Below are 13,951 nucleotides of genomic sequence, written 5' to 3' on the forward strand. Positions count from 1 at the left end.
ACAGCGTGAAGACGAGCTAGGTGTGAGGCAGGAGCACCAGCCCAGAGGGGAGAGCAGTCTTCCATTGAGCTGCGGATGAAAGCCTTGTATTTGGTGAGGAGCTCAGGTGTGCCAAGGAAGGACTTCGCACGACGGAGGATGCCCAGTCGGCGACTGGCTTTGGAGGCCAGATTTGAAATGTGGTTTTCCCAGGAAAGATCATGGCAGATAGTGAGACCCAAAAGCTTGAGTGACAGAACTTCTTGGAGAGGATTATTCAGAAAGTGGATGGGAGGGTTGTCCAGTCGGTCTTTTCGGAGAGATATCGTAAGAGTGTGAGATTTATCAGGATTGACAGACATGTTCCACTTGTTTGCCCAGTCTGTGATTTTGTCCAGGTCTGCAGAGAGTGAGGAGGCTGCAGACTGCCGATCTGAGGGATGAAGAATGGAGCGACAGAGAGTAGAGTCATCAGTAAAGAGATACAGAGGATTTTCAAGAGAGTCAGAGAGATCATTGATGAAGACCAGAAAAAGCACAGGGCCCAGAACACTGCCTTGTGGAACTCCAGCCTGAACAGGAAGAGGAGATGAGAGAAACCCATTCAGGGCCACACGTTGACTACGACTAGAGAGGAAGTCCGCCAGCCAGTCCGCATACAGAGTTCTGTATGTTGAAATATGTTGAAAAAGTCAAAACTTTACATGGGGTGTACTTACTTTTTCACGTGACTGTATATATTGGAGTTTGTTGGACTATTATATGTCATTCGGAATACTTTATGAACACCACACCACACATTTTTTACTTTATGTATGTACGGCTTTATGTATGTACTGCTTTTACTCACACTTAACTCTTCAATTTAAAAGTCATTGACCTTTTTCATCAGGTACTATATTTCATTTATTAATTTTTTCTATTCGAACAAAACTTCTGCAAAGTTATCCAAAATGATTCCAGAAAATTTGTTAGGGTTCGTCCCCAAATATTCCTACAGGTCGCACAAGATCTGCCTGCAACCCTCCTATGGTTAAACTGCCAAAATCAAGACTCTCTGCTCACCTTCACTCTTTCATTCCTCTTTTCTCCCGCCTCTGGAACAAACTCCCTCACTCTTCAATCCCACTCCTCCCTCCAGGTCTTTAAAACAGCTGTTCACCACCATCTCTTATCTTCCCCCATCCAAAACTTTGATCTTTTCTACCCCCATTAATTCACCTCAGATCCACTTTTTTGAAATTCCGACTTCTTTCCTGGAAGTCCTAGCAGTGTCCATGAGTTTTATGCCTCTCCCACCCCCCCCCCCCCCCTCCCACTTCCCAAGCTTCCTCCCCCCAAGCCCTCTCCCTACCTCGGATCTCCCGATGCCCCTGTTCTCTACTGTTGTGCTTGTGTGCTTCCCTCTCTCCCCCCGTCTTGTCTCCCGCTCCCTTTGTCTTGTGTTTTATGTGTCAGTTTGTCTTTTTGTAATTAATGTTAGCTCTTACACGAGCCTCGATCTTGTATACAAAAAAAAAAAAAAGTTTAATCTTCGGTAATGAAAAATGCTCCTTTAAGGTTTGTTTATGGGTCCATGGTGGGTTAGTAGCTAAATGGTAAGCTGGGATGAACATGGTGATCTTCATGTTTTCAAGAACCCTGAGCATCTATCAAGTTGTCAGGACGGTTTGCAGGCCACGCTTGTTGGCGTCACATTTGAATGGCAGCTTTTTATATTGAAATGGCTCCCCTGGGCATCAAACCCAGAACCAGACAGTTCAAAGAGGACGATGTTCCACCTGAATACGCTCCCAGATACAAATCGGAAAAATCACCAACATTCCATGCATTTCCCAATTTCTGTTTGAAGAGTAAGAAACGTTGCATTATTTATTTTTGCTTTTTTTAAAGAGGCAGGATCCAGCGAGAAAGGAATCATTCTGGGAAACATCGATAATGCATGATGTTCATCCCTCTAGTATTTCAGTGTGATGGAATTATTCATGAGACAGTTTCATTATACGTATGTTTTTTTTTTCCAGGACTATATAGTGAAACACCTGGCCATCGACAGTGTGTTTGACGTGGCTAATGTTTCGCCTGATGCATTTTCTTTGTGCCGTGCAGCTTTGCAGGACTCTACAAAGAGCGGAGTGTGCGATCACCTCTCTCTACCCATCGCAGCATCACGGATTACGAGAGCAGGGACAAGGTGCGTTTATAGTCACACATGCGCTACAAATACTGTACATGCGAGTTTAACAATGGTGGTCAGATATTATTGCACACCCTTGGACAAAAATGTGGACCTGGATAATAACTTCAAGTATTAGATCACATTTTGCTGTATTAATCATCACCATCTCTCCCATGACCTCACAGATTGTTAGAGCGCCATGATGGCGCTTGCATGTCCACAACTTTTTGGGATATTATGCTCTGTCGTTATTGGCACAATTAGTCAGGTTCACTATGTTTTTTCGTTCAAAATCATGGTAGATTAGCAAACCTATACATTTTTGGAAACGTTATTACATGGAAAATCTGAAAATCAATGTTGACATTTGCCAATTCCGACCAATTCGATTCGACCAATTCGACCAATCGACCAATTCCATTCGACCAATTCGACCATTCGACCATTCGACCAATCGCTTCGATCGACCATTCGACCATTCGACCAATTCGATCGATTCGATTCGATTCATCGAATTCGATTCGATCGACCATTCGACCAATTCGATTTGCCAATCAATTTGACCGACCTTTGCTTGTGCGGAACGGACTGTGAAAACGATGCGGACTATATTGTCGGATACGACACACAGGACAGTGATGACGAACTCTAAATGGCATATTCTGTAATCGTGTATGTTTGATGCCATTGACTGCCTGTGTATATTTTGTCATTGACTGCCTGTGTAGATGTGAAGTTATACTGACTGCATGTGTATATATGATTTTGCTGACTGCCTGTGTATGTTTGGTGATATGAATTATTGTGACACATTTTGATGTTATTAACTGCCTGTACAAAATGATAACATGTATTTGATTATGCAACTTATCGCGAATATAAAGACAGTATTTTGCAATTCAAAACCTTTGATTCGTGTCTTACCATTCCCCATAGCACTAATTTGATACTTTCATTGGATTCCTTGTCCCTGAAAATATAGGTTTAGAATATTTTTTAAAGTTTTTAGGGTAATTAGAGGCAGAAATAGAACAAAATATGTATTTTACAGTGGCCATATTGAAAATCCAAAATGGCCGCCATACAGGTATCTCTCCAAATGTAAACATTGATTTTTAGTTTCCTTATGCTATAACCTTTCCAAAAATGTATAGGTTTGCTAATCTACCATGATTTTGAACGAAATATAATTTATTGACATAGTGAACCTGACTAAATCACTCAATGAAGAAGAATCACTTACAATTCTAAGATCCGGATCCGGATCTTTACCAAAATCTAATCGGCTTTTTCCTGTCACATACCATACTCATCCACCAAGTTTTGTCATAATCTGTCCACAACTTTTTGAGATATCCCGCTATGTATCGTTTTTGGCCCTTTCTCCCACTGGTGAAGAATCACTTAAAGAATTAAATAATTCTCATATCCGAATCCATATTCAGATCTTCACCAAAATCGAATCGAATCGTCCTGGTCAGACACCCAACCGGTCCACCAAGTTTCGTCCAAATCCATCTACAACGTTTTGAGATATCCTGCTATGTATCGTTTTGGCCCTATCTCCCAATGGTGAAGAATCACTTTAAAAATTCTAGTAGCCGGATCCGGATCCGGATCTTCACCGAAATCTAATAATTTAGTCCTTGTCACATACGCTACATCTCCACCAAATTTAGTCCGAATTCGTCCACAACTTTTTTAGATATTTTGTTCACAAACGGACAGACAGACAGACAAACGGACAGACAGACAGGGGTGAAAACATAACCTCCATCCACCTTTGTGGCAGAGGTAATTAACCAAAACTCTCGTATCCAGATCTTCACCAAAATCTGATCAATTCGTCTTTGGTAGACACAAAACCTGTCCACTAAGTTTCATCCAAATCCATCCATAACGTTTTGAGATATCTTGTTCACAGACAGACAGACAGACAGACAAACAGACAGGGGTGAAAACATAACCCCAGTCCACCTTTGGTGTCAGGGATAAAGTAATGCTCATTTCCTATAAATGCCAAGCTTGGGCAGGAATTTTGGAATTGCACCCGGCTGCTGGCAATAAGTCATTAAAATATACCAAGAGATCTTTAACGTTAAAAAGCAATCAATACTACTAGATGAGTTCCTGGCTTAACGTCCATCCAAAGGACAACACACTTTGTGGTGCAAAGCCCTGTCTGGGAAGCATCTGTCCAACAGATTATCATCGGGTTCATCATCAAATTCGGACGAGACATCTCAAAGGAAAATCCGCACCCTCTGTGCCACCCACTGGCAGATTAGTAGTGACCAAAGTAATATTGCTGGAGCATTGCTCCACCTTGAGCTTTATTTTTCCTTGGGCAGCCAACACTATGCTGATGAAGGTACACACATGTACAAGGCACAGCTTCGGGGGATTTTTTGGTATACATAGTCGAGGCTCATGGAAGAGGTCATACTAGTACTCTGAACAGATCAGGATGCAACATGACAAAAGGAACAGCGGAGAGAGGGGGAAACCAATAGCAGACCCGAAGGCCAAGACAGAGGGAGACGGACAAGCAATGTGTGTGGAGGGGGAGAATGGGGGACAGGAGAGGATGCACGAGGTGGACAAGATGGATAGAGAAGGACACTCTCAGGAAGGAAAACTGGAAATGTGGAAGGAGGAGGGATTGGGCTGGAGGTGGGGGGTGGGGCGGGGGGGTTAACGAGGGTAGAAAATATAATGGTTTTGGATTGGGGACGATCTGAGATGGTGGTGAACAGCTGTCTTCAAGAACTACAGGGAATAATTAGATTGAAAAGGATGTGGAAGTTGGTTCCACAGGTGGGAAAAAGAACAAATGAGTAGAGGTTGTCGGTGATCCTTGATTTAAGTAGTTTATACCAGAAAGGGGGTTGATGGTGGACTGTGTGTGCCATCCAGAAACCTGGGGACGGGCAAAGGGGACAAAGAACCTGGAGGGGACAAAGCACGGAAAGAGCAGAGGATGCAGACGAGAAAGGAGGCGGTAGAAGACAGACGGACCACTGACATGTCTGTGATGGCAAAGTGATAGGTGAAGTGATAGGGGTTGTATTAATTTATTTCAGCCTCTTGCAAGATAGAGGGGCCACTGACCTGTGTGCTATGTTGGAGTAAAAGTTCTTGTGCTTCAGCCTCATTGTGGGAGATACCAATAATAGGGAGAGCTTTGAAGTCAACAAATTCCAAGAGAGACAGATGTGATGTGAGGCACCATCACAGAAGGAAGAGAAAAACATTAATTAAGCCATGGAAAATGTCTGGTAGGTCGAGAGTGGTTTTGATTTTTTTTGAGGACCGCTGAACACCCACTCAGACAAAGCTGGGAGGAGGGTGGGATGGGAGGGGGCTATTTATACGCTTTAGCGTGGCTTTTTCAAAGATGGAAAAAGGCAGTATGACATGGGAATTCCTTGGGATTTTTTGCAGTCGAGTATAATACAATTAAGTCATTGGAAGTGTCACTTGTAATACCCTCTCTCACCACCACAAGGAGTAGTGCTACACTTTACACATTTACGAATAGTCTGGTCTGTTAGGGGAAAAATTGTGCAGATTTGTCTACAAGCATGACATTTGGCACACTTGTAGTTTTTGACATGCTGAATTCAAATCTGCCGGGAGCCAAAGCCAATTCTCAATGGGAGCGCCATATTTGACACTTCAAAATGGCCGCCACTAAAAACTGACTTTTCCGTTACTAGCCAACCAAAAGTCACATAATTACAATTAAAAGCACTTTTCTAGGGGTTTGGACCTCACTGATTTTAAATCTGATGTCTGTTTGACAGTAGCCTTGACAGGAAATTTTACATTTTTTTTATTTTTATGTTTGACAATTTTTTTAAATTTTAATTTTTTTATTTAAATTTTTTTTATTTTTTTTTATTTCAGGTGCCTGTCGTTCTGCTGTGGGAATAGAAGAATAGAATAGAAGAATAGAGAATAGAGTCCTAGCTGTACTGGTGGTGGATGGCAAGGATGGATGCCATCAACTGGGAGCTTTGCTGTGTCTGCCAAGAAGAAAAGGATGAACGGTTGCAGACGCCAACGGAAAAGGGCCTTGCTTCAATTGAGAAAGATCTGAATGGTTTTAAAGCCATTGGTGTCATGCCTTCTTGTTTGAAAGTGTCATGGGCTCAGCTTGATGAGGGCCAGGGCATTGCTAAGACGCTTCAGACACACAATGCCAAATATCACAAAGTTTGCAGAACCTACTGCAGTAACTCTCGCCTGAGAAGGTTCACTGAAAAAGAGGATTCTAGTGACCAAAACTCACCTAAGAAACTACGGTCCAGTTTTGCAGTGTCTTCTGCTCCTCAGAAGTCTCCTTGTTGCATAATATGTGAGGGACAGGACCAAAAGAATCTACGTAAAGTTGAAACATTTAATGTAGACACAAACTTAAAGACCTGGGCTCAGAGCACCAACAATTTCAATCTTCTGGGCAAACTGATTGCCCACGCAGCTGATGCCCACGCTGGTGACACTTACTATCATGTACAGTGTTACTTGCACCTGAGAGACTCAGCTCGTGCTGAGGATCACAGATCATCTGCAGGTCCTCCTGCCCCTCACTTCAATTCAGTAGCCATTGCGCAAATTGTTGCTTTAGTCGAGGACTCTGACTCAGTCTTCAAACTGTCTGCTTTGCGACAGTTATATAGAACACTTGTGGAGCAACAGGGAATTCCCTGTTCTGATACCAGGGAACCACATGCCACACGGTTCAAGGAGTATCTTCTGAAGCTGCTTCCTGAGTCGACAGAGTTCTCCCAGGGCAAGGAAGTCTATATCTCTAGCAACCAGAACGTTGGAGATCTAATAGCTGAAGCCCATAAGTCCCAGATAGGTCAGGATGATGCTTTGTTGTTGATGCGACCAGCAGTAATACTTAGGAAATGCTGTCTCCAGAGGCAAGAACCATTTACTGGTACTTTTGCCTCTGATTCCCTGACATCTCCCATCCCTGGACAGCTGAGAAGCTTCCTCAACATCCTGCTCCAGCGCCCCTCAATCTTGCGTGAACAGAGCAGTAAGGAGTTGCAGGTGCAGGTACAAGGCAGGGCAAGAGTTGCAAGCGCCATTGCCCAGCAGATTATTTATAATACCTGCAGTGGTTCACATCATGCCACAAAGTCCAGCAACATCCGTCACAACAAAGAACATGAGACCCCTTTTCCTTTGTACCAGGGCCTCAAGCTGCATGGTGAGGGTAGGCGGAAGAAAGAGATCAATAATGCCAATGCCTTTGGGGTTTCTGTGTCTTACAGTCGTGTCTTGGAGATCAGGCAATCCATGGCACGAGCACACGTCAAACAGTTTGTCCAGGATGGAGTTGTGCTGCCCACAAACATCCGTATTGGGGTCTTCGTGACCTTTGATGTAGACAACTTGGATAGCAGCAACCAAGGTAACTTCTCCCATGATGAGTTCCATGGGACAGCAATCAGCGTGACAAACCACCTGTCTTGGGACAACCAAGGAGTACAGCGACCCTCTATCGAGCTGGATCCTACAGACACTACTGTACCACAACTTCCTGAATCCTACACAGTGGTTCAGCCAGCTGAATTCTCAAGCAATGATTTGCATGTACCATGTACTCCAGATCTCAATTCTCGGCCATCTCATAATCTGCTACATGGAGCCAAATTCAAGGATGAGTCCTGGATGGCACATGTGTCCACAGTGCTGAAACAGGACACATTGCCAGAAGGTGAAGTCATCACCTGGTCAGGCTACAACTCCCGACTCATGAGTGATGACTCTGTGAAGCCTAAGGCATTGATAGGGGTTCTACCTCTGTTCCCTGACAAAGCAGCCACACCTTCTATGATGAAACATGCAATGCATCTCACAATGCAAGGCACAGAGGCCCTCAACCCTGGTCAAACTCCTGTGCTTGGTGGTGACCAGCCTCTGTATGCCATCGCTAAGCAGCTGCAGTGGTCATTCCCTGACACAATGGGGGAAGATAAGCTGGTCCTGATGATGGGCGCTCTACACATAGAGGACAAAATGCACCAGATGATTGGTAAGTTGCTGCGGGACTCTGGGTGGAGCAACATTCTTACTCAGGCCCAGGTCCTCACATCTGGCCGTGCCCAGTCTGTGCTTCATGAGCATCATATAAAGCGCACTCGCTATGCTCACCAGGTCTCTGTCATGGGTCTGTATCTCCTCAGACAGAAGTCATACTCCAATTACTGCTCTGGTGTTGAGGGACCACCTGAGTCTCTAGAGATCTGGGCTCAAAGGTCCAGAACTCACAATCCCATGTTCATGTTCTGGTCTACCATCGTGGACCTGGAGCTCCTAATGTGCCGCTTCATCCTTTCTCTCCGTGAGGGAGACTTCCTGCTGTATGTGCAGGTCTGTGATGAGCTGTGCTCCTGGTTCCATGTGATGGACCACACAAACTATGCTCGTTGGCTACCAGTGCATGTGCGGGATATGGTCCAGTTGCCTGAGAAGCACCCACAGTTGTATGCCGAGTTTCTCAAGGGGAACTTTGTTGTCCAGAGGTCACCTCACAAGTTCAGCCTCAATGGCAAAGACCAATCTCATGAGCAGTCAAACAAGAACCTTCAGGCCCATGGTGGTGCAGTTGGTCTGTATGAAAACCATGAGGCCCTCACTCTTTTCATGCTAGCAGGTCCCGACTGCTCTCGATGTATCGAGGAGTTTGAGGCTGTGTTGGACACTGCAAGCTCACGCACTACCCATCACGAAGAAGCAAGTGCTTTGCAGACCAAGTACAAGAAAGATGTTCTGTCATTTGTGGAGATAGCTGAACAGCTAGGTAATCCCTTTGCCAATGGCCATGAGCTTGTGGCTCTACACACACAGGAGGTCATGAAAGATGAAGTTGTTGCTTCGCTTGCCCAGCTTCATAACCTTGGAAAAGATCTGCATGCCAAGTTTGTAACACAGACTCTAGACCAGGACACTTTGCCAATAACAAACACTCTCAAACGCCAAAATGTCCTCACATTTGCCAATCGCCCTGTTACCACCAAACAGGGAGGCACATCAGGCAGTGCTCAGAGAAACTCTTCCCTCATAACCAAGCTTTTCCTGTCCTTGCAGTCTCGACCTGATGCAGACATGGAAGAGTTCTTCCGGTATGAGAATCAGAGAGAACCACCTAGTCTCTCAAACCAAGGATCACTCAGGTCTGGCAAAAAGTCGGACATTCTAGAGCACCTAAAGGCACCCACTGGTCGCTCAGCTGCAGCCAAAGCAGCCACAGTTGTGGTACTTGACATGGCAGCTGTTGTTCACATGGTGCGGCCGACCTCAGCACACACATTCACTGATTATGTGTCACAGCATTTGGTGCCATTTGTGGAGTCACAGGTAACTCCAACTGTCACACGGGTAGATGCTGTCTGGGACACCTACCCAGAGAACAACCTCAAAACCCTGACACACCATCGTCGTGGCTTAGGCCCATGTACCAGGATTGGGGATGGCCAGACCCGTATTCCAAAGAAGGACTGGAACACTGGGTTCCTCAAGAATACTGACAACAAGAGGGAACTGTTCCCCTTCCTGAGTGCACAGCTTGTAAAGCAGGATCTGGGTGGGAGACTTCTCTTCAGCACCAACAAGGAGAGTGTTCTCTCCAACAAACAACATGACGTGTCTGGTCTTCAGCCATGTAACCACACTGAGGCTGATACCAGGATACTGCTCCATCTTGCCCATGCAGCACAGCAGCGCCACCAGGTTGCCTTGGTGCGCACAGTCGACAGTGATGTGGTCATCCTGGCCATTCACTTCTTTTCATCACTTGGGCTGTCCCAGTTGTGGGTCTGTCTCGGCAGTGGGAAGAAGATGCGTGACATTCCTATCCACACTCTCTCTGCCCAGCTGGGACCATCAACGTGCCTGGCACTGCCACTATGCCACGCGGTCACAGGCTGTGACACTGTGTCACACTTCCTGGGATGTGGTAAGAAGTCAGCCTGGTCAGCCTGGCAGAGCACACCAGGACTGACGGACACCCTTGTTGCCCTCACCAGTGAACCCCAAGAGCTCAGCCCACAGTCCCAGCACATGCGCACTCTAGAGCGCTTTGTTGTAGTCATGTACAGCAAGGGCTGTGGTCTGGAAAGAGTCAATGAGGCTAGGCTTCGACTCTTCACAAGTGGGAAGAAGACACTAGAGGCCTTACCACCAACCCAAGCTGCTCTATATCAACACATCCGCAGAGCAATGCTGCAGGCCAGCTTCTTCTGGAGTCAGGCAACGTCTGTTTACCAGGACATCCCTGACTTCCATGACTGGGGGTGGCACAAGGACAGCAGTGGTGGGTGGTTGCCCTTCTGGACAACCCTTGAGGACAGCAGCAAGGCCTGTTCCATCCTTTTGCAGTGTGGCTGTGCGAAGTCATGCACAGGGGGAACTGCAAGTGCTGCAGAGCTGGCGTTCGTTGCACAATTTTGTGCAAATGCAAAGGTGGATGTGTGAACAATGAGAATTCATGAATCAGTGTGACACCAGTCACAGCACGTGATATGATTGATACATTTATTGATTGATTGATTTACTATTAATATATGTAAATTAATTAATTAATATTAACATAGTGCTTAATGGTTATTAGCCTGATTTTGTTGATCAATAAAGGATACCTTGATCTCTTGGTTTTACTTCCTGATTTATGACTTTAAGTGTCAAAGTTATGCAAAATTTATTATAATATTCACCGGCGGCCATATTGGATTTTCCAATTTGGCGATCCCTGTCAAGGCTACTGTCAAACAGACATCAGATTTAGAATCAGTGAGGTCCAAAACCCTAGAAAAGTGCTTTTAATTGTAATTATGTGACTTTTGGTTGGCTAGTAACGGAAAGTCAGTTTTTGAGTGGCGGCCATTTTGAAGTGTCAAATATGGCGCTCCCATTGAGAATTGGCTTTGGCTCCCGGCAGATTTGAATTCAGCAGGTCACAAACTACAAGTGTGCCAAGTTTCATGCTTGTAGACAAATTTGCACAATCCCCCCTTAAAATCCCCCTAACAGACCAGACTAGAAGGGAATTTGAGTCAGCCCTACCTTCGGAACCCGGGCGGGGGAATGTGGGGGGCAAACAAAGTATCTACAACCTTTGCCTGATTAAACTGAGTCCCCCTGGTGAGTTTGATCGAGACTGGATGAGTAAAGACCGAATGCATCGACTACAGACAGACATCTTGACACTACATTGCGTATTTTAGTATGATGACTTTGAACGATGGAGGATGCCCAGTCTGTGGATGGCTTTGGTGGTCAGCTCTGAAATGTGATCATCTCAGGAGAGGTCACGGATGATGGTGAGGCTGACACATTCAAGAGACTGAACCTCTTTCAGTTGCTGACCATAACTGCTCTCGGCCTGTCAGTCGGATGGGGTGCTGTATGACATAACATGGAGTTATATGCATAAAGGAAGAGAGTGCTTGGTCATTCAGGAAAGGCTTGCTGTTTGTACCTTCAGTCGTCACCAGGAAGAAAAGATCAGCATGAAGTGCAAGCTTTCCCAGAGAACATGTCCGCTTTATGACTCAACATAACATAACAGGAAACAGGAAACAAAGTGATTCAGAGTGCATCATTCACATTCCCACACATTGAAATCTCTTGATGACTATATAGGCTGGAAGGACTTTGTAGTGGACATTCCTTGATGAAACAAGGTACCAGTTTTGAGTACCAGTTCACTGGTAATTCCCTGTTTGTCGTTAAGGGCGGCAAAAAGGGTTGGCGTCAGGAAGGGCATCCGGCCGTAACACATTGCTTCAAAAAGGGGACCGAAAAACAACAACAACCACGGTTCCCGAAAAAGGCCAACCCCCGCTTTGCGGGGAAAAATGGCCTCTAAAGGTGGTTATATATTCCTTGATGAAACAATGACCATCTTGAAACTATGGCCTTCTAGGTTTTATACAGACAAAGAGTGTACGAGTCGTTTACCAGATTTTATATCCACGGGATTCAAAACTTCTGCATTAAAATGATGTTGGAACATCAATATGGTTTCTCGTCGCTAACTTTGTTTAAACTTCACTGGAATGATAATTCTGGCTTTTGATTTTGGTCCATTAACGTTTCATACAGTTGTTACTTGTGGTGCCAATATTGGTAGGGAGGGAGTTGGTTGTTGTTGTTGTTGTTGTTGTTGTACTCTCAGACCTTCGTCAAGCAAAAAGACCGGGGGAACTCAAGTATCTCACAGCATCCACCAGACACTCCCAGGGATCTAGTGTTGAAGATGTGTCTTTGGAGCGGAGGGGCCTGGGGGAGGCAGCTAGTCATTGGAGGGGGGAGATTTGGTAGGTGGGGGAAAGGACTTTGGGGATTAGGTTTCCAGTAGCCTTTATATATATATATATTCCTCCGTCGAGTTTCCATGGGACTTGCGTGCTGCTGGGCCTGCCTGTCCTAATCGGACTAATTGCTGCTAAAGTGACCATGACTGGCACGCGACTCGCTAGTTACTTTTCTACCTGTGGGTCAAAGCAGGAACTGGAAGAGGAGAATACTTTCTGGGGGGATAAAAGGGGATGGCAAAAATGTTAAATCATAAATAAACCACTGCGTGCCCACGGGAAGTGAATGAGTCAGATTGCACATGGCAGTCAGAGGGGCACGAGGCTGCCATATTAAGTTATTCCTCTTAATTACCTTAAACTCAGTTTCCATACCATGTGAGGTCACTTGGCTGGTGGCTTCGGCCCAAGTGGTTGGACTGAAAGGAAAAGAAACAGGAAAGCCCTGCTTTGGGTCACCTTAATATTGTGGACACCCGATGAAGGTGGAGGCTGAAGAGGAAGGAGTTGGGGATGAATGGGAGAGCATGTTAAAAGGGAAAGAAGGGATCATATTCCACTTTTTGTGTGTGTTGTGTAGGCCAAGGCATTGCTTGTACATGTAGTGCACAAAGGGCGAAGGTCAGAAGGGGTAACTTGTTAAAACTATATTTTAGAAAAGGAAGGACAGCCATGGTAGGATTGTTCGGGAGAATGAATCTGGATGGAATTGGAGGGTAAAATTGTCTGGAAAGAGGAGGGAAAACTGATATGGCGGCTGGGTGGTGATAGGAGTGGGGCATTATACCACCATGTAGCCGAGGCCAAAAGAGTTGGGTGTTCAAATGGTCACCTGGATTGACACAAGGAGGCTGTCAGTGTAACATAGCGTATGGGTTTTGGCAGCAAGAGCGGTAGAATTCCATCAATACACGAGCACAAAACAGGTCAACTGGGATCAAACACATTAAGGGGGCAGGAAGATCTATGTCCACTGTCAGCATATGCGCTTTTTAGACTCACCTGATGGTATAGACTAATAGAGGTGTTTTTGTGTGTCTCTCTTAGGCTGCACGCAGGTGAATGTTAATATAGTGCCCCGACGGGCGGCCTACTTTAATATAACACCCTTTGTGTTTGTATATCCAAGTTGCTTAAACAAAAACCTCGGACGAGGCTATTCATGGTAAAATGCTTTGCATTGCTGCCCTCAGTCACCTCGCTCTTCCATGAGCCTCCATAACTTTTATAAAAAGATATACATCGGTCCATGTCTTAATTAATTTTACCGCTCAGCTCTTTGTATCTCCTTTTATTTTGAATAATATTTGACATCACTGATCACATGTATCTCCGATGGACGCACTTCATGCGGTAGCTATAACGACCAATTGTTGGTTTCTTGGAAGTTTAACAAAGTTATTTCATTACAAGTTTTGTTTAGTTGGGGTCTGTAGGATTTCGCTGATTTGTGCCTATT

The 13,951-nt window shown here is 45.2% G+C and overlaps 1 protein-coding gene across 1 annotated transcript in view; it reads left to right on the plus strand.

The window, feature by feature from the left end:
• LOC137426704 (mechanosensitive cation channel TMEM63B-like) overlaps window positions 1–13,951 on the plus strand; it is a 116,552-nt gene that overhangs the window by 67,134 nt on the left and 35,467 nt on the right. The window contains exon 5 of the mRNA XM_068115495.2: window positions 2,089–2,173. Coding sequence (XP_067971596.2) covers window positions 2,089–2,173 — 85 coding nt within the window. The remainder of the gene's footprint in view (window positions 1–2,088; window positions 2,174–13,951) is intronic.

This window comes from Myxine glutinosa, chromosome 5 (genome assembly GCF_964187855.1).
Source record: "Myxine glutinosa chromosome 5, kmMyxGlut1.1, whole genome shotgun sequence".
Classification (NCBI taxonomy): domain Eukaryota; kingdom Metazoa; phylum Chordata; class Myxini; order Myxiniformes; family Myxinidae; genus Myxine; species Myxine glutinosa.